This window comes from Stegodyphus dumicola, chromosome 1 (genome assembly GCF_044657685.1).
Source record: "Stegodyphus dumicola isolate Sdum_Otavi_A_Nest chromosome 1, ASM4465768v1".
Lineage (NCBI taxonomy): Eukaryota > Metazoa > Arthropoda > Arachnida > Araneae > Eresidae > Stegodyphus > Stegodyphus dumicola.
This window is the reverse complement of record NC_140768.1, coordinates 165365539-165385285: the sequence shown is the minus strand read 5'-3', so window position 1 is coordinate 165385285 and position 19747 is coordinate 165365539. Positions and strand designations below refer to the sequence as shown.

The following is a 19747-nucleotide window of genomic DNA, read 5'->3' as shown; positions in this document are numbered from 1 at the left end:
TTATTAAGGATTTCTGTTATTCTAAAAAACACTAAATGCATTTAGAATGTACAGGAAAAGCGGCTAATTTTATATTTTAGTAATATGAGCATTCAGAATAAATATGAAATATATATAGGAAAGGCCGGTTACAGAGCTGATATGTCAAAATGTCTAGAATTTAGTAACAGACTTTACAACAAAATCTAGAAATGGCAAAACTTTTAGAATATAGAGCAGGCATTGGAAGCAGGATTTAGAAAGGCACTAGGCAGAAGAATTTAGGATCGACAGAGATTGCATCAGGTGGGAAAATGCCTAGTGCCAGCTATGTGTATGATGCATTAAGAAATACTAGATGAATCTTTTAAATTGTAAGTTTTCAATTTCTTTATTAATAAAAAAAGCGTTTTCTGTAATGTCTGCCCATGTGATAAGATTAGAAGCATTTTTGATATTTTCAATGCTTGTGTCTACTGAAAAGTAGAGAAAATAAAGGGAAGATAAACATGTTAAGATTCTAGTATCAGAAGTAAAACATTCAAATATTATGTTTTCATTGTTCTTCCAGACGTTCTCCAAAAAGTAAGAAATTCATTGAAAACTTTCTGTAAAATAGATCCATTACGTGTTGACATTTTTCATTTTGTCACCTATTTCTAGAATCGTGGGTCCATAAATCTTGCCTGCAAATCCTATTATTGACATTGGGAATATTTTTTAAGAATTTTTCAGCCAGCAGGGCAAAGTAGGTATTTCTAACTCCTCGTGAACTGCCGTGTTCCTAATGAACCAGCGGCAGTTCATCACTTGCCCGAGTGTTACATTTTGTAGCACTTGGATTTTCTAGCTATTGGTGAAGCTGGTATATCCCAAACAGGGCAGGCGTAAGAAAGTATGGGACGCAAAAGGGTTTTGTAAATGAGCAATTTGTTATCCATAGAGTGAACGGAGTTCCGGCCAATTAAGGGGGTAAGTGATCGTTTACGGACACGGAACTTGGCAATAAAGCTGTGTAATGTGTTGGCTCCAACACCTCAGAGATGTAGCGCTGACTGTTTAAAGTACCGGCAATGCGTATTAGAGGAGTTCAAGAGTGATATCCAATGCCGCCCCATACCATAATACCGGTGCAGGACCAGTGTGGCTGTGCATAACGCAACTGTTCAGCATCCTCTCTCTACGCTGTCTCCAGACTCGAATCCAACCATCATACTGTTGCAGACAGAAGCGTGACTCGTCAGTAAAGACAATTTCATTCCATTCTGCCGTCCACATCCTTCTTTCATCGCACCATTGGCGGCAGAGACGTATGTGGTTCTGCGTTGAGGGTAGACGAAGCAATGGACATCTTGCAGACAGACCATTCTGCTGTAAACGGCGTTGAATGGTACGTGCAGACACTGGATGATGCGTTACAAACTGAATGTACTGTGCTATGGTTCGTGATCCATCACTGCCATGCGCCTATGTTCCTGTCATCACGTGAAATGGTGCACTGAGGTGGATGCGATCGAACACGTCGGTCCGTCGTACCCTCCTGCGTCCAACGGTCACATATCCGCATTACAGTTGTTTGGTTTCGTCCAACACGACTACCGATTTCCCTGAAAGATAATCCACACTCTCGGTAGGCCACTATCCTTCCTCTGTCAAACTCAGATACTTGATCAAAAGATGATCTATGTTTACTACGAAGCATAATTGATAGTTTTTTTAAAAGACCACAAGAAAAACACAATTGCCGAACTTGAAATCATCGAAAACTCCAAGCCTTAATTAGCGCTTTGAAGTGGTGCCATGGGCGTCTCCGCTGAAATTCTAATCATTTGCATATCTCGCCTTCGCTAATGCATGTTGTAAATTTCATGTTATTTGCATGCTTCCTTCAGGGTGTTGCATTTACGGTGGCCAGCAGTGTAATTTGATAACCTAGCATAGTGTAGAATATTTTAATTTTGCAAATACTTTTCTCCTTGAAATATGCTAGTATAATACTTTGATGTAAATTAAAATGCATTAAAATTGCAACACCAGGATCAAAATCACATGAAAGGAAGAAGTTGGGATATGCAAATGATTAGTATTTCAGGACAATTAGAGACACGGGAGGGAGAAATGACATCTGAAGCACTGCATGAAAGAAAAGTTCTGTCGTGGATTTCTCGTTCGAAAAGTGCTTTGTAAGGTTGGAGTTTGCTCAGAATAGTGTGTTATGCCTCAAATAAGAAGAGGAAATGCTTACCAGCAAGTTTCAAAATTCGAGAGAGGCAGGATCATTCCTATCGAAAGTGTAGGTTATTGTTCCGCGATATTGCTGGTCGCACTGGTCAACATCCAACCACCGTCATGCGAATATGGAATCAATGGATTGCTGACGGTCATACTGAACAACATGCAGGATCTCACGGCCCTCCCATGACTAACGCCAGAGAAGACGGACATATTGTAAGGTCAGATCTGCAAAACCGTACAGCTACATCATGGACCATTAGACTGGAAATGGGCATGTTTGCACAATGCCCAGTGTCCGCTCGTTGCAGCCATGTGGACTATCAATACGATGATCATTACTTCAGCTTCCCTTGACAATGCAAGCATGGATAGACAGAGACTATGGTGTGCCGAACAACAAAGCTGGATACAGGAGTGGCACGACGTCGTCTTTTCAAAGTCCCGAATCTGCATGCAGTATTCTGATGGCCATATACATAGAGTGTCCAAGAACACGCACACTGGCTGCTTGCATTTGATATCATCATAGGGGCTCTGCACCTGGTGTGATGGTTTGGGCAGCCATTGGGTGCACGACACGTACATCTCTAGTTCAGATCGACTGTAATTTGAATGCAGATGGGTAATTTCTGACATCTTACTACGTCCAGTGGTTGTGCCCTATCTTTGAAGCCCCCAAACACCGTATTCCAACAAGATAATGCAAGACCACATGTTGCACATCCTGTTCTGATCTTTGACACACAGGGTATTCCACCCCTCTCCAGCTAATATGATTGATGAAGTGCGGCATAGATTTGAAGCAGCATGGAATGAGTTGCCCATTTCTGTCATCCAAGCCCAGTCTGACTCCATGCCTAATGGGGTAAGGGCCGTTTTAGCTTCCAAGGTTGGCAGCTGTTTCTACTAATTTCTCACCCCTGTAAACCTCCAAAATGCTTACAAATTTTATCATTTTGTTTTCATGCCAAACTGTTTACATGTTTTTTTTTTTTTTTTCTTTTTCTTTCTTTCCTTCATGGTGTTGCAAATTTAATGGCCAGCAGTGTAAATTAAAAGAAAACTTCCAAAATGCAAGTTCACATTACAATTTTGGTGGGTTTTTTTTGCTTTCCTAATTTTCATAAGCAACAGATTTAAAATATCAGAACACAATGCTAACAATGAACAAGATTCGCATTTTATACATTTTATTAATGTTTAACATTTTCACAGAAACTTTGTATATATGCATTTGTACAAAAACATTCAATAGCTCTTATATTCATAGTGTAAAAAGCTTGATTCAATAAAAATTTATTAGAGTTCTTAAGTGTCAAAAATACTGCCATTTCCCCAGAATTGCATCTTTTATAGCATCAACATATTGTGCAGGAACCCAATACAGCCAATACCTGGAGGCTTCCGTTGTACCTAATTGAATACCCTGCAAATAAAATAAATATGATAGAATGTATAATTAATATGCAATATTAATTTATATAAAATAGAATTTAATTATTTAGTGTTAGAATATGTAATTAATTGTATAGTTTAACTGCACAACAAAAGAATGTGATGATTAGAATCTATATAAAAATTCAAACGTTAAGCTTTTCAAGTCTTAATTTATTCTTTAATTTGCTGGTTACCAGACCATATTTTGAAATCACTTTTCCAATACTAGCTGATATCTTAGCTGTAAGTAATGATTTAATAACAGTTCTTTTATTCCCAATCATTTTTCCTTTACTGCAGTTATGGATTTCAGCCTCTCCAGAAAAGTCACTGTTTGGAAAGTGTTTTCCTCACATCTACTGCAGAGTGGTGGAGTCAAGTTATAAACCTGAGTAACAAGAATTAGTACAGCATACTTTTCTTGAAATAGCTCTATAGGATTTTATTTTTAACTTGTTTTTTGTAGCAGCAGCTATGCATCACTCGAGATAGTTATGTTTTAGGAACCATAATACACTCACTTCCAAAAGTTAAGCAGAGGAAAAGGCTAATTTCCGGAAGCCAATCAGAATTAAAGAGGATGCAATTCACTGCAGAGGTAGATGGAAGTATGCAAATATGTTATATAACAGTCAATTGCGCTTTCATGTCAAGAAATATGCAAAAAAGACAGTCTTATAAGAAGCCAGATTTATGAAGGGTTACAGAAGTTTATTATTAGCAAGTGCTAATAGAAGGTGTTTAAAACTTTCGTACAATTGGTTTTCAAGACATACGTGTTTCTATGACTTCCAGAAGACGAATGGAAGATTCTGGGCGCTGGCGTGTTGTGGGGTGCATTGAAGCAGGACAGTTGATCACAGATGTTGCTGTTTTCTTCGTCATTCATCATTCTGTAATTTCACGTTTATGGAAACAATTCCAAACCACACAGACATTTGTCCGAAGGCTTGTAGCCAGTCGCCCAATTGTTACAACCCCAGCGGAAGATCTATATATTGCTATTGTAGTCAAACGGAATCGCAGAGCGGCCTTCACACGTGTGACATCTATGGTTATAGCATTCACTGGTAAGGCAATATCTGTAGCTACTGTATGCCGAAGATTACAAGAGTGGACTGTACGCTCGAGTACCTCGAGTTTTGTTCCTCTGTCCATCCAATCAAGAGGGGCACAATTACAGTGGTGCCGAGAAAATGTCAACTGGAATGTGTCTGACTGTGGCAATGATATGTTTATTGATAGGTCAAGATTTGCTCTGGTGCCAGATGACAACCGTATAAAGATATGGTGTGAACAACGAACACACAATCAATCTCAAAACATCACCGAACATCACACATTCCGAGGCGGAAGCATTATGGTGTGGGCAGGGATTTCATTAGAATACCGCATCGAACAGCACATTTTTAAACGGGGTTCTTTGACGGCTGTCCTGTATCGAGATGAAGTCCTAGAACCCATTGTGAGATTGTACATTGTAGCAGTTGGCCCTACTTTTGTTTAAATGGATGATAACGCACGTCCCTATAGAGCTGACTACCTGGAGAGTGAAGGGATTGCGTGTATGTCGTGGCCAGCATATTCACTCAACCTTAATCCCGTTGCAAATCTTTAGGATGCCTTCGTCATGCTGTATCTTGACGTTTCCCACCTCCAGCCACTCTTATTGAGCTGGAAACTGCTCTACAAGAAGGATGGCGATTGCTTAATTCTGTGGTGGTTGACCACCTAATTGAAAGCATGGTCACAAGGTGTAAACTTTGTATACAGATGAGGGGAAGAATCACATACTCTATTAATGTCTTTTTTTTTTTTCATTTTATGCTGTTTATTTCCACTTTATACATAATTCTGTTTAGGTCTTCAGTATGTAATTATCTGATAACTTAAAAATTTAATTTTAAGTTATCAGATTTGTTTTCATTTCTGTATAGAATTATTGATTTTGTTTTATGCATAAATATATATGCTACTTTTCTGCCAAATTTTGTGTCAATCAAAGCAGTATTTGTTGATTTTTTGCATTTTACATCCTGTGCTTAACTTTTGGAAGTGAGTGTATATAGAATAAACATGTCATCATTGATCATATAAATTTGGGTCTTTCTTAAGAGCTTTCTTTTCTTAAGTTCTCATTAGAGTTTATACTGATTTGTCTCGATAAAAGAAAAGTCCCATTTGAAATGCTGGTTATAATTGGTGTGTCTTTTTATATTATTTGATTAAAGCTATTGACACTGATGAAACATTATAAAAACTGTACTATAATCATGTAGCTGTTCTGTAAGCCTAAATAAAATTTGACTATATTTTGTGAGGTCAGATTAAATTTTAATATTTTGCCGAGTTCATATTTAATTGTGAAAGTATTAGCCATATTAAATATCAACTATAGTAAATATATTTGCTTTGACTAAGAGCAGAAATTCATGATAGCTGCTTTTATCCTACAAAACACTAAGTCTTTATTAGATGTTCAGCTTAAACAAGTGCAAACAAAAAATTTAGGTTGGAGAACAACTTTCATTAGACATTGGTTGAAAGACCTTTCCACTGACGGTAATTAAATCCAAAAATGGTTAAAAACTATGCATGCTAATAGCAAAGAGCATATAAATAATGCAGACAGCCAAGTTTGTTTCTAGTCATGAAGAATCTACTATCCAAATTTTTTAACAGGCTGCAATTTCTGTATTTGTCAAAATATGATCAACTTTTCCAGGCTGTGCACCTGAATGTGAATATGCATTACGTGCATCAACATTAAAACTTCTAACTCAAGAGTTATACGAGACATTCTATATTTACAGTATTCTCCCATGAAGCAATTCATAATGTTTTTAAAGTAGCATTTAAATTACTGCTTGTCTGAAATTTACACAATTTACAAATGTCTTATATGCACACACACACACACAAAAAAAAAAAAAAAAAAAAAAAAAACTGAAAACAGTAAAAAATCAAATTTAAAAATAAAATCAGCAATTTAAAATTCTGCATTAGATCATCCAAATATGCATTATAGTGCCAACCAGTTGAGTGCAATCCACCCATCTATTCCATTAACAAATTTTTATATATATATTTTTACTATGCACTGTTAAGTCATGATAATGCACATTAAAAAAATAATAGGTCACACTCATGAAATTTTACAGAGTACAAGTTTTATATTTATATTCTTTGAGATCATTACCAAAACTAGAATAATCTCTATCTACAGTAGTAGCCCCTGGTTGCTCTATAAGCATTCTGGACCTATTGTTCTCTTTGATTGTTCTGGAACATTCTAGACAATCTATGTAAATCCCAGTCATTAATGGCACGCAAGAGACTGCTGTTTGCTTGATGAATAGAACTGCTGGTAGTGTACATGTATATAGATATTATGGTATATTTTGGATATCTAGGGCTATTGCCACTTTTATGGATAAAATAATCCACCTACAAAAAATCTAACAGAAACTCATGGTCAAAAAGGTCCCTCATTTAAAAATTACTAACTGCAATACACTTTTAAGCCAGATATTAATAACTCATCGTTTACATTTAAATTGGGTATATTCTTCTGTGCTCCAACCTAATCATCAGTACTTCCTATCGCTGTTTTCATGCAAAGTACACCAACCATTAAAATTAAAGGATAATAACACATATAAAACATAACTGATACTTAATGAAAAATTATAAATAGAAATTTACGCAAGTTAACATAAATAACAATGTTTAGCAGTTGATTATTCGCAAAATTAAATTAAAATGAAATTAAAACCAAATTTATAGAAATTAGAAAATTAAATCACTTCTTGACGATTTTTTTTTTTCTTTAATATGGTGTATGGTCATCTTGGATAGATATGCATACCTTACAACTTCTTGATTTCATAGGCTTTACCAAAGTGTTAATCAACGCTCGTGGATTTGCATGCCACTCTTTTAAAACTGCATTTTTCAGCTACTGTAGGATCGGGAGGAATTTGGTGGGCTGAAATTTGGCACCCGACGAAATCCCACTCATGCTCAATTCTGTTTCAAGTCGGGTGAGTAAAATGGCCAACCTATCTGAGCGATATCTTCTGTTTGTAAGTGTTCCGACACCAAATATGCTCGATGAGGCCGAGCATTTTCATCCATTAGCAGAAACTCTGCATCAACAGTACCCCTAAACAGTTTAACTTGAAGTTCCAAAACCTCATCAACATATCTTTGAGTGTACAGAACCTCCTTGAAAGATATGTAGCTCGGTGCATCTATTTGTCGTGGATTCCTTTCCAAACTGTTAAACCACAGTTGCAAAAACGGATATTTCGAGAACAAAGGAAGGCGAGTGTCATGTTCCTTCCTCTCTCCAGATCAAAACACATCTAGAAACACTGTTCAGAGTACATCTAAACTCGTCAGTAAACAATACTCAGGCCCATTGAACATGACAATAGAACCAATTTAAATGGCCTCTTCTGGAAGCTGGAGTTAGTTGGACACAAACCATTTGTGTTCTTGCATACAATACAACCTCGGTAAGCCTTCGTGCAGCAGCAAAACAGATAATTCTTATGGGAGGCTGAAGGTCCAAAACCAAATCTCTTGTAGTCGCTTCGTGGTTTCTTCGAGCCGACAACAGAAAACAGTCTTCTGATGCAGTTGTTGCTCTTGGTCGCCCTTGGCCATACTGTATATCAACTGATCCAGTAATTAAAAAGTGGCTCCAAATTCTTGATATGACACTTTGAGGGATATTCTAATCTTGGGCAACCTCCATTTGTGTTTGTTCCCCCTTCAATTCTACCAATATTTGTCACTTTTGACCTTCACTAAAATGATCACTTTGAGTAATAAATACTGATCAATCTTAGAAACCACATCCATTGCCACCTCATTGTCAATAGCCAAATTTGCATATTTCTGGCACTAATGTATGCATGGAAGTACAATTCTGTATTCAATTGTACTTAACATAATTAATAACAGTGTTGTTGCAACATTAACTTGGTGAGCATTGGGCACTGGTTGCAACATTAACTTGGTGAGCATATTTTTTCTCATCTTTTAAATTTGATGACCAGTGCATAGTTCAGTTGATATCTGGAAATAAACTGGTTCAGTGCAGAGTTTTTACAATATTATTTGTTTGAACATAAAGCTGTAATTTTAAAATCATCAGTATCATGTTTATTTGATAAGATTATGAAACCTTTTCTTTTTTCTATAGTTTAATTTAATGCTTTATATGCTATTTTCAGAAATTTCACTAACTTGCACGCAATGATTTTAAATTTCATCAGGAATAATTTGTCAACCTTGTAATAAATATGATTTTTATGTTAAACCTGCAAATCCTTTCCAAATTATATAAATCTCATATTCATTTACTTATTTTTAATTTAGAAAACTTGTCCATTATTAATTTAATAGATGTGGAAAGATGAAATAATACTTTATACTTACCATTATATGATATTCTTCATGACCTTCAATTGATTCACTAACAATGTTTTTTATAGAATTCATAGGGATCTTGTCTGTACGTTCTAGAAGTGGGAAAAAAAAAAAAAAAAAAAAAAATTAAAAACAAAAAAAGAATTCCTACTAAAAATTTCTATTTCATACTACAGAATAAATTTCATACCATAATATTTTGTTTTAGTAACTTGGATTTCACACATTTTTTTACTTTTCCCCTCCATCAGAATTATTCTGAACTGCTGGAAGTTTAATAACTGTCACAATAAATGGCCAGATATGAATATTTTTTCTATGTTAAGATTTTATGCTTCAAAACTTTATATTTTTGCACAATAAAACTATGAGAAATATCCGAAGATTTAAAAAAGTAAAAACGGATAAACATTTCCACAAAAATGTAACCAGATATTTTATTGAGCTTCATAGCATTTGCTAACTTCTGAAATTCTACACATACATTTCATAATATATATGGAATTTTTTTCTTAGCAGATACACTCTACCAAAAGTTTATCAACATGGCAACAATATCAACACCAGTAAAACAGTTTTTCTTTTCACTCAACCATACAATCATTTCAGTTTGCATCTAAATTAGTACTTCTTCTTAATACTTTAACTATTGCTTCTAAAATTACTGATGTACGGCACACATCATCCTTCATACATGCCATGCTTTTTTTTCAAAACTTTATTTCAAATATAAATACATAACATTCATTAGAATTCTAAGTGGTGACTAAAAATAAAAAGTCAAAATTAAGACAATGAATTCTCAAAGTTTACAATCTAGAAACCTATGCATTCAATTTATACAAGAGATTTAGGTTTGTTTACACAGCTCAAATATATGATCCCTGATGATATTAAAATGTAACACAAAATTATATCTAAAAAATAATATCTTTTGTCCCAAAAGTATGAATAAAATTTCAATCGAACAAATTCTATTCAGAAATGTTTTGAAATTAAATAGTGTTGAATTTTCAAATTATATGTAACATTAAAAAAGATTTTACCAGGAAAAAAAATTTATATCTGTTGTTTAGTGTACATAACCTAGTATAGTTTAGTGTACATAATATATGCATTTTAACAATTCAATAAATGGTAATTAAATGGAGAATATGAAATAATTGGCTAGAGATAAATAGAAAGCTATGCATTATTACTATAATTATTTGAAATTACTATCATAACAATTTTGAAATAATTGTTATTTATTATTCCAGAACACTCTCAATGTTTGCCACGTAGTTGTACATGGCAAAGATTTACGGGAGTGTACAACATACTGTTGTACCAGCCAATTTGCATTGTGGCCTCAAGACACAATGCAAATTGGCACTCAAGGGTAAAGAAGGTGGCCACCACTTATGTACACTCTGCACAAAAAAAGGGGAGGAACATTCTACTGAACCGAATGATGAAATTTAACCTCAGTTTTTCATGTCTTAAAAGTGCAACTTTAGATATCTTTTATATTTACATATAGCGAGAGTTCTCGAAGTGTGCACCTTGGCACTTGAAGTAAGGCCAAGGATGCTGCAAACAAATTTTGCATTGAATGCATGGCCATATTTTTCATTAATTTTATGTCCATTAATGTATTCCATTAATTTTTAGTCTATTTCTTGAAATAATAGTTCCTTAAATTTTCTTCAATACTTATACTTCAGTTGTTCTTCTAACTCCATTTAAATAGCACTTTTAACATATTTATTTCTCCTTCTAATCTTAAGTAATTCTCGTTCTGTGTTTCATTTCTTAAAGTGCCATTTTATTCTAGCACTTAGTTCTTTCAATTTGCAAATAATTCTATGTTACTGCATTAGATTTGTATTCAATTATCCCTATACATTTTTTGCACCTGTTACTTTCAGACGTAAAATTGCTATATTTGTCTTCCCAGCATTGGTATCTGTTGACATTTCTTTTTTTCCACTCCCAACCGTCAGTATCCAACTCGTATACATGTTGGAAAGTAGTACAGTGAAAAACAAGTTGTGATCTTGACGAAACATTGCAATAAATTGACAAGTGCTTACTGATATTTCACAACATGAAAATATTTTTATTAAATGAGCAAACCAATAGTAGCTCGAGTGATAAGAGATCGACAATTGGAGGAGGAGAAAAGAAGCAAAAATATCGTAATTACATTGAGAGTTACTCTGACTTTGGTTTTACTTCAGCAGAAGTAAAGAACGACAGGTATGTTGTCTGCTTAAAAAATATCAGCACTCAAAACTATGCTCCCAATTAAGCTAAAGTGACATCTGCACAGCTAGAGTCTGCGAAGAGCGAAGTGTAAAAAACTATGTACTATTGCAGAAAAGCTTATTCTACTGGCCGCTCTCAGCACAGTAATGTGGGAAAAGTTGTGGGAAAACTCATTCTAAGGTATCTTTATCCAACATAGTCGAAAAAGTCAACATGCAGCTCAGGATCTCAATGTTCAGCTGATAGAGAAAACGAAATGAAATGAATTCAGTATGCAATTAGATGAGGCTACTTACCGTAACAAAGATGCAAATTTTATACACTGTGTACACTTCCTGGATGGTAATACTTCTGTAGACCTTCTATTCTGCAAGATCATCACCGGAAGCTCAAGCCTTGACTTGTTTCAAATGCTTGACAAGTTTATAATGGAAACTGATTCAGTTTGGAAATAGTGCATCTGTGTATGTACTGATGGCACTCAATCAATGTCTGGTCATTACTTGAAGGACTGCAGACACTTTGGAGCAAATACCACATGCTACATAGACTACAGGCAAGAACTTGCATTGAAATCGGTTAGTTGTCAGTTGAATTTGACATTAGAATAGGTCACAGACATAGCAAACTACACAAACTAAACTGCTGAAAGCATGATTTTAAAAAAAGCTATGCTAGGACATGGCAGTTGAACACACAGCCTTCCTAAGCAATTGCAGTTCACGATGGCTTTCACATGGCAACATCCTGTCTTGTGCATTTGAGATTCAAGAAATTCATATTTTTCTGCAAAACGAAGGTTGTGCAATGACTAAGTATTTTGCCAAACCAGACATTTTCCTCAAACTAGCATATCAGTGCAATATATTTGAGAAACTATATGGTGTTGGTGTATTTAATTATGGCAAAGCACACGAGGGATATCTGCCTAAGGGGAGGGTTGCCTTCGTGGAAGACTTCTAAGGGAAACTGGCTCGTATACAAGTTACACATGGGGAAAACCACGAAAACGCCCATGCAGCCAGCCTGTTCGCGGGATTCGAACCTCGGACCGAACTACCAGTGTTCAGCGACTTTTACCGCTCGGCCGCTGGTGGGCACTGAGAAACTATATGTCTTGAATCTGTCTCTACAGGGCAAAGTACGCACATCTTGTAAAAAGATTTCAGCATTTAGGAAAAAGCTGCAATTGTGGATAAGAAAACTGGATGACAGTGGAAAGGTTGTAGCTAAACAGAGCTTCTTAATAGTCATTGTTTTACAGGAATTCCTGTCCCTTTTCAAGGAACACCTCTCAAAGCTGACTAAACTGGTTCACAAAATATTTTACAGAAGATAATGTAGAGAAATTTATGTTGATCAAAGATCCTCTTCATTCTTAAGTACCCAACACTTTACAAAGAGAATATAACTGAACTCTTTTGCGATAACAGTCTGAAATTTGCTTGCTCAGAGTGAATGGAGTTTGGGATCTAATTCAGATTGAATGGAATTTGGGATTTAATTAAAACTGAGTACTAAAGCTCTAAGTATCTTCATTTCCTTTGCAGTATACTATCTACAAGAAGCTGGATTTCAAACTATTGCTAAAATAAGTACCAAATATCGTTCGAAAATCAGCGTGGATCAAGAAATGAGAATATCTGTATCAAGCCTTCTTCTGTAATTTGAATAACTGTGTACAAGCTCACCTATCCCACTGACTTTCTAATTCCCCACTGCAGGTTTCTTTTATTCATATTTAATTTGTATGTTTTCAATTAAAATTATAATTTTTCACTAAAATGTTGCTTTCAGTTCTGTGCAGAGCATACTTTAAAATGTTAGCAACAGTTAATTTATATCATTTTATTACTAGCTCCAAACAAACAAAAAACATATTTAAATTATAAGCTATAGTTACAATTTGCTTTAATAAAGGAAAACAGAAGTACAAACCTTTGGTTCCAATCCATACTTGGTCGAGTTCTAATTTAAATGTTAATCTAACTTTACCTCCAGACTTATTTACCATACCAGATAATGGATATGGAGGCAAACTGTCCTATAAAAAGTATAAAAATCACAAATTATTAATCATTCCATTGCATTAGGTTAGAAAGAGAATACATTTTTCAAAATCTATATATTGTTCCAACTAAAAACTTGAAATAAATTTTAAAGTGCACTCATTTTCAAAAGTAAAAACTAATGAGAATTAATTAATAAGCTTTTAAAAACTTTAAAAATATGGGATATGAAATACCACTTGTAATTCATTTCCCAAAGATTTTCATATTCATTTCTTTTATGAAACTTAAAAACTGGAACTGGAAAACAAGCAGAACCTTTCCCTAAAGTGTAAAATATAATGGATGCTAGTTATAAAAAGAAAAAACACTTTCGAATGCTAGTCGAAAACAGACCAACACTAAAAAGAAAAGTATAACAATAAATTACAAAAGTACAGCCACTCAGACAGGAAAGTGGTTAGGGACTTTGACTGTCATACTGAAGAGCCTGGGTTCAAATCCCAGAAAAGGCATCGATGTAAATTGTCTGTCCCTTCATAGGAGGCAAAGTTGGCCCACGTACCCCCATAATAAAGTGACCACTATTTTACGCCTTAGTAGTGGCCAATGCCTTTCCTAGCCACTACTTCACGCTTTAGTAGTAGCTAGTGCCGAGGAAAAAATTACAGAAGTACAGTTATCAGGTAATTATCACTCACTGTTAAGGTTTATAAAGGAAAATACTGATTTTGTTTATAAAAAAAAAGTTTAATTACCCCCTACAAAAATGTGAACAGAAAATTCTGAAATTAGAGAGAAAAGAAAAAATATTAATAAAGCTAAATATATCTAGTAACTCAAGGATGTAGTCTTTGTAACATTACATTTTATTATTCAGTGCAATTTTTCATAAGTGGGGAATTTCAAGGAGAAAACATTATTAAGAGGACATTATACTTAAACTAACTTTATTCTTAGACAATTCTTCTGCTCAATATGTAACGCCTTATTAGCTTAAGTCTGAACATAATATTCATTATGCTGCCCCATGCAATCAAAGATCAAAATATATAGTAATTGCTTTCCAAATTTATAAAATAAATAACAAATGAGTAATTCAACTTTATTTGTAATCTTAAGGATAATTTTAGAAATATATCTCAAATTCTGGTCAAAAAATATTGTTTGATATCATTAATAATTTTGACTTACTTTAGCATTTTTTATTCCTGGTTGAGCATCTTCTGGAACACCTCTATCAATGATTTTTTTATGCATCTATGAAGTACATGTGAAAAAAATAATCATAAGTGAAAACGATACAGAAATTAAGTATTTCAATATAATAATTCTGGACTACTTGGTAAATGATACAACTAAATTATGGTAAATGATACAACTAAATTATGTGAAAAGATAAAACATAATACTTACCTTTTGCTTACACAGAGGTTCTTTTGCAGCAGCTAAAAAGAGAGGAAAAAATTAAATTAAAATTTAACAAATATTTATATAAAAAGCTTTAACTGGCTGAAATGAGAAATGAAACAAAAACAAAGAGATTATACACAAAATACTGCCATTACTAAACTCTTTCTTTAAAACAATCTCTTCAAGGTAGTTGCTGCCATCCTCCATTTACAATTGTAACATGTGTAACCATCATTGTACAGAGCTGATTTTCTACACCTTGAGACTGTAGTTGAAGTCAGCCATTGTTCACACATTTTTTGTGAATCGAAACATAGTAAACAGAAAGGGAGTGGAGGGAAAAACAATCACAGAAACTCATTATCTGCTGCAGCTGTCGTTACCATGTTTACCAGGCAAGATGGATGTTGAAAAATAACTTGAAGTTCGTATTTTAAAGTAACAGATTATGATAATTGCCTTGATCATAATAAGAATAATAGAATCCCTAATAGTAGGTAGGAAAAACTACCTACTATTTGGGATTCCTGTTCTCGCTTTATTGCTAACTGAAATTATTTCAACACTAACCTAATTATACAGTCAAAAGTCGTTAATTTGGACACCCATAATCCGGAATGATCTATAATCCGGACCTCAAAGCTAAAAACTTTCTGCGCATGCTGTTGGCTTTAGTTTTCCACATGCAAATTCTGATCGGAGGTCGATCGGCGGTAAGCTAACATGGTTGCCGCTGATTGGCCGATGACGTCAAGATCGGCGGGTTGGCTGAGTATAATATATATGTACGCTGGTATCGGTGAATCTTGTGTTTTCTTGTTCTTATCAGTTAGCATTATGCTAGTTTGCTTTCAATCAATGATTTTAAAATGTAAAGGCTGCAGTGTTAGCTCTTCTATTTTATTTACGGAATAAAGCAAGAATTTTATTTAGTTTAGTCTTAGCTTTATTTAAGGGAAGCAAAACATGCTTTGCTCTTATCACCACTGCCAACAGGGTTATAGGCCCAGCGCCAACAGCTAATCAGTCATCCAGTTCAACTCAACATTGAAGGAATGTAGGTGAAGAGGGCCGTTATCCACGAAAAGAAGCTGACCTGTCTTAGAAGTTTGTTCAAGTCGTTGTGCTCACACTTAATTGAAGATGTCATTACTACCTGAAGGTTTTGAGTTGTTAAACCATGACAACTGGGATCAATGGAAAGTCGATATGAAAATGCTGTTACTGGATAGAAATTGTTGGAGCTTCATAGAAGACAAAGAAGAAGAATTAGATAAAAGTGCAACAAGGCGTGAAAAGCAGGAGTTCACACTGAGGGAGAACAGAGCCTTCACTATATTATATTACGGAATTAAGCTGAGTTCAGGCCGCTGATACAAGAATGTTCAAGTGGTAAAGAAGCGTGGGAAGTTCTACAGAAGCAATTCGAACCCAAAACAAGAGCAAGGATAATTCAGTTACTGGATGAATTTTTTAGTATTAGACATACGCCAAATGAAGAAATAGGATTATTCATCGCAAGAATAAGAATGACTGCAAAGAAGTTGGCTGAAGATGGTCACAACTTGGCAGATCTTTTTAAAGGATTCCAGGCAATAAGGAGATTACCCCAGGAATACTCCGGCATTGTACAGTTGATATATAGGTGGAAGGACGAAGATTTTACGCTGGAAAGAATTGCTGAAGAGCTGGTAAGAGAAGAAAGCCGACTTCGTCAGGTAGTTGCCGATTTAGAAGACAGCAAGGTAAGCGTGTTTAATACTATTAGTTTAAACGCAGGGAAAGATAAAGTTTAAAATAAAACTAAATCTAAGAAAAAAATGGGGAATATGAGAATAGGACCTTGTTTCAGATGTCACAAATTTGGGCACTTAATTGCTCAATGTAAAGAAAATGTAAGTAAAAATCAGAAGTTTAAAATAGACGATAAAAATGGACAGTTTAAAGATAAAGAATTAATGTTAGTAGAAAATTATGTAACAACTACAGATAAAGGAGGTAACGCAGATAAATTTAATTGGGTCGTAGATACTGCAGCTACAACTCATTTCTGTAATAATAGAAATTTAATGACAAATTTCGAAGAAATAAACGATATACGTATGTCTTTAGCTGTAGGAAATTGTGAAAGTAAAGTACTAGGAAAGGGTACTGTCAAATTTGCAGTAAAAGTAGGCAATCGAATAAATTGGATTGAGTTAGATAATGTGTTACATAACCCAAATCTAAGAAGAAATTTACTATCGGGAGCAAGGTTAGAAAAGGCTGGTGCTCATTTTGTGATTTCAAAAGGGAAGATGTGGATATACTTTAATAATTGGGATAGATTATGCTACGCTAAATGATATGACGGACTTTATCACGTAAAACCATTTAGATATGCAACAGGTAAAAGGGAAGCTGGTTACGGTACAGAAATTGGAAAGTTAAATAAAGTAGACGATGCAATGCTATGGCATCGGAGATTTAGCCACGTAAATTTTGATTATATTAAGAAAACTAGTAAGAATCAAAGCGTGAAAGGGTTACCAGAAATTGAAAACCAATAGAAAGGTGTAAATCGTGTATTATTGCTAAATCTAGTAGAATAACTTTTAAATCTGTTCCGAAGAGATCGGATAAACCATTGCAGTTGGTTTATTTAGACGTTTGTGGCCCACTACCAGTTCCATCTAAGGGTGGGAGTAAATATTTTCTTGCTATTGTAGATGACTATAGTGGATTAGTAACAGTGTATTGTATGAAAAATAAAAAAATAAAAAAACGAATCGTTCTACAACTTTAAGAATTATCATAGGCAAATGGAAAGACTGACGAATAGAAAATTAATAAGTATACGCACCGATAATGGTGGGGAATTCTGTAACAGGCAATTCGAAGGGTACTTAGCCGAAATTAGTGTTGAACGCACGAACGCGTACACCCCAGAAGAGAACGGTGTGTGTGAACGTTTTAACCGAACGGCATTAGACACAGTTAAAGCTATGCTTAATGATGGTAAAATGGGAAAAGAATGGTGGGCAGAAGCTCTTGGCTGTTTCGTACATACGTGGAACAGAGTATGTCATAAAAGCAACCGAACCCCTTATGAAATGTTCCTAAATAGAAAACCCAGTGTTGTTTATTTTAAAGTATTTGGTTGTAAAGCCTATGTTGGCGTGCCAAAACAGATTAGGAATAAATTAGAAATGAGGTGCAAAGAAGGAATCACGGTAGGATATGCGAAGGAAACTAGGGGTTATAGGATATGGCTGCCAGAAGAATGCAAATTAATAGAAACCTGTAATGTGAAGTTCGATGAAAAACTGTATGCAGCAAATGGCATCCTGGAACAGAAATCAAAACCTAAATTTAAAAGACTAGAGGAATCTGAGCAATTAGCAGAATCAGATGAAGAATAGGAAATTTCTAGAGAAGAAATAAAGTTGTCAGATGACAAATCTACTCCGAAAGAAGTATCAGACTTAAACTGGCAAAGAAAAGCAGTTAAAAGGCCTGATGGAACACGTACAGACATATATTATTATGTAGAGGGAACAGACACCCATTTTAGATCCTATAATGATATTGAAAAGTATTGTGAGGCAAGAAATATTAAATATGAAAAAGATAAGTTCGATTTTAGTGGAAAAAACGAATACTCAGGGAAAGTTAATTTCATAGAACAGGAGACTAGCTCTGTGTCTGAAGAGGCAAATTCCGTAGAAATAGTTATCCCACAAAATTTTAAAGAAGCACGAAAATCAGTAAATGCCGAAGAATGGGATAAGGCAATGAAAGAAGAAATCGACACAATAAAGGAAAGAAAGGTTTGGGAATTAGTCGAAAAGCCAGAAAATACGCTAAAAAGAAATGAAAAGAATCAAGTGATTAGATACAAAGCACGCTTAGTAGCACAGGGATTCAGGCAGAAAAGAGGTGAAGATTTTGATGACGTTTACAGTCCTGTAGTAAATTTTTCAATCATAAGAATATTTTTCACTATACTGGTATGTTTATATGGATGGACTAATTGTCCATCCATATAAACATACCAGTATAGTGAAAAATATTGTAATTAGATGTAAAGAACGCATATTTATATGCAAACCTAAATGAGAAAATATATATGACCCAACCAGAGGGATTTATCGAAGAGAAAAATAAAGTGTGTTTATTACACAAGGCCATTTACGGTCTACATCAAAGCGGCCGTGAATGGTTTTGTGAATTTGAAAGTACTTTAGAAAATCTACATTTTAAGAAAATACAATGGTGTAATTGTGTTTATAAGGGTTCAAATGTAATTCTCTTGTTATATGTAGATGATATTGTGATTTTTAGTAAAGATCAATATAGTATAGATAAAGTAATTTCACAGCTGAGTAAGTTTTTTGATCTTAAAGTATTAGGCAAAACTAAAACGTTACTTGGAATTGAATTCTTAGAGAATGAGAATGGGGTTTTTATACATCAGCAAAAATATATTGAAGAAATTTTTGAAAAATTTAAACATTTCCAGATACCAATAACTTCACTTCCCATAGCTAAGGGCACTATTCTTACAAAATTAGATTGTCCATCTACAAGTGCAGAAGTTGCGGAAATGCATACATTACCCTTTAGAAATCTGTTAGGATGTTTAGTTTTTGTAGCTAACAGGACAAGGCCTGATATTACATATGCAGTGAATATCTTATCACAATTTCAGGAGAATCCTGGAATTAAGCATTGGGAAGCATTGTTGAAATTGCTTGGTTATCTCAATAGTACTAAATTATATAAGTTAAACTTATCGAAGATTAAACATCTAAATTTATATTGTTATTCAGATGCTGATTATGCAAGTAACAGAGATGACCGCGTGTCCATGGGAGGATTTATATTATATTTAGATGAAGTACCGGTAATCTGAAAAACTGTTAAACAAAAATGTGTAAGTTTATCAACTATGGAAGCGGAGTATATCGCTTTATCTGAAGCAGCGAAGGAATTAATGTGGACGA

At 34.5% G+C, this 19747-nt stretch overlaps 1 protein-coding gene across 1 annotated transcript in view; it reads right to left on the bottom strand.

Moving 5' to 3' along the window:
- Window positions 1-3387: 3387 nt before the first annotated feature.
- LOC118194714 (ubiquitin domain-containing protein UBFD1-like) overlaps window positions 3388-19747 on the bottom strand; it is a 36680-nt gene continuing 20320 nt past the window's right edge. The window contains exons 6-10 of the mRNA XM_035365900.2: window positions 14766-14797; window positions 14544-14609; window positions 13279-13384; window positions 9100-9182; window positions 3388-3640 (exon numbers count right to left, since the gene is read on the bottom strand). Of these exons, the coding sequence (XP_035221791.1) occupies window positions 3530-3640; window positions 9100-9182; window positions 13279-13384; window positions 14544-14609; window positions 14766-14797 (398 nt within the window). The 3' untranslated portion in view covers window positions 3388-3529. The remainder of the gene's footprint in view (window positions 3641-9099; window positions 9183-13278; window positions 13385-14543; window positions 14610-14765; window positions 14798-19747) is intronic.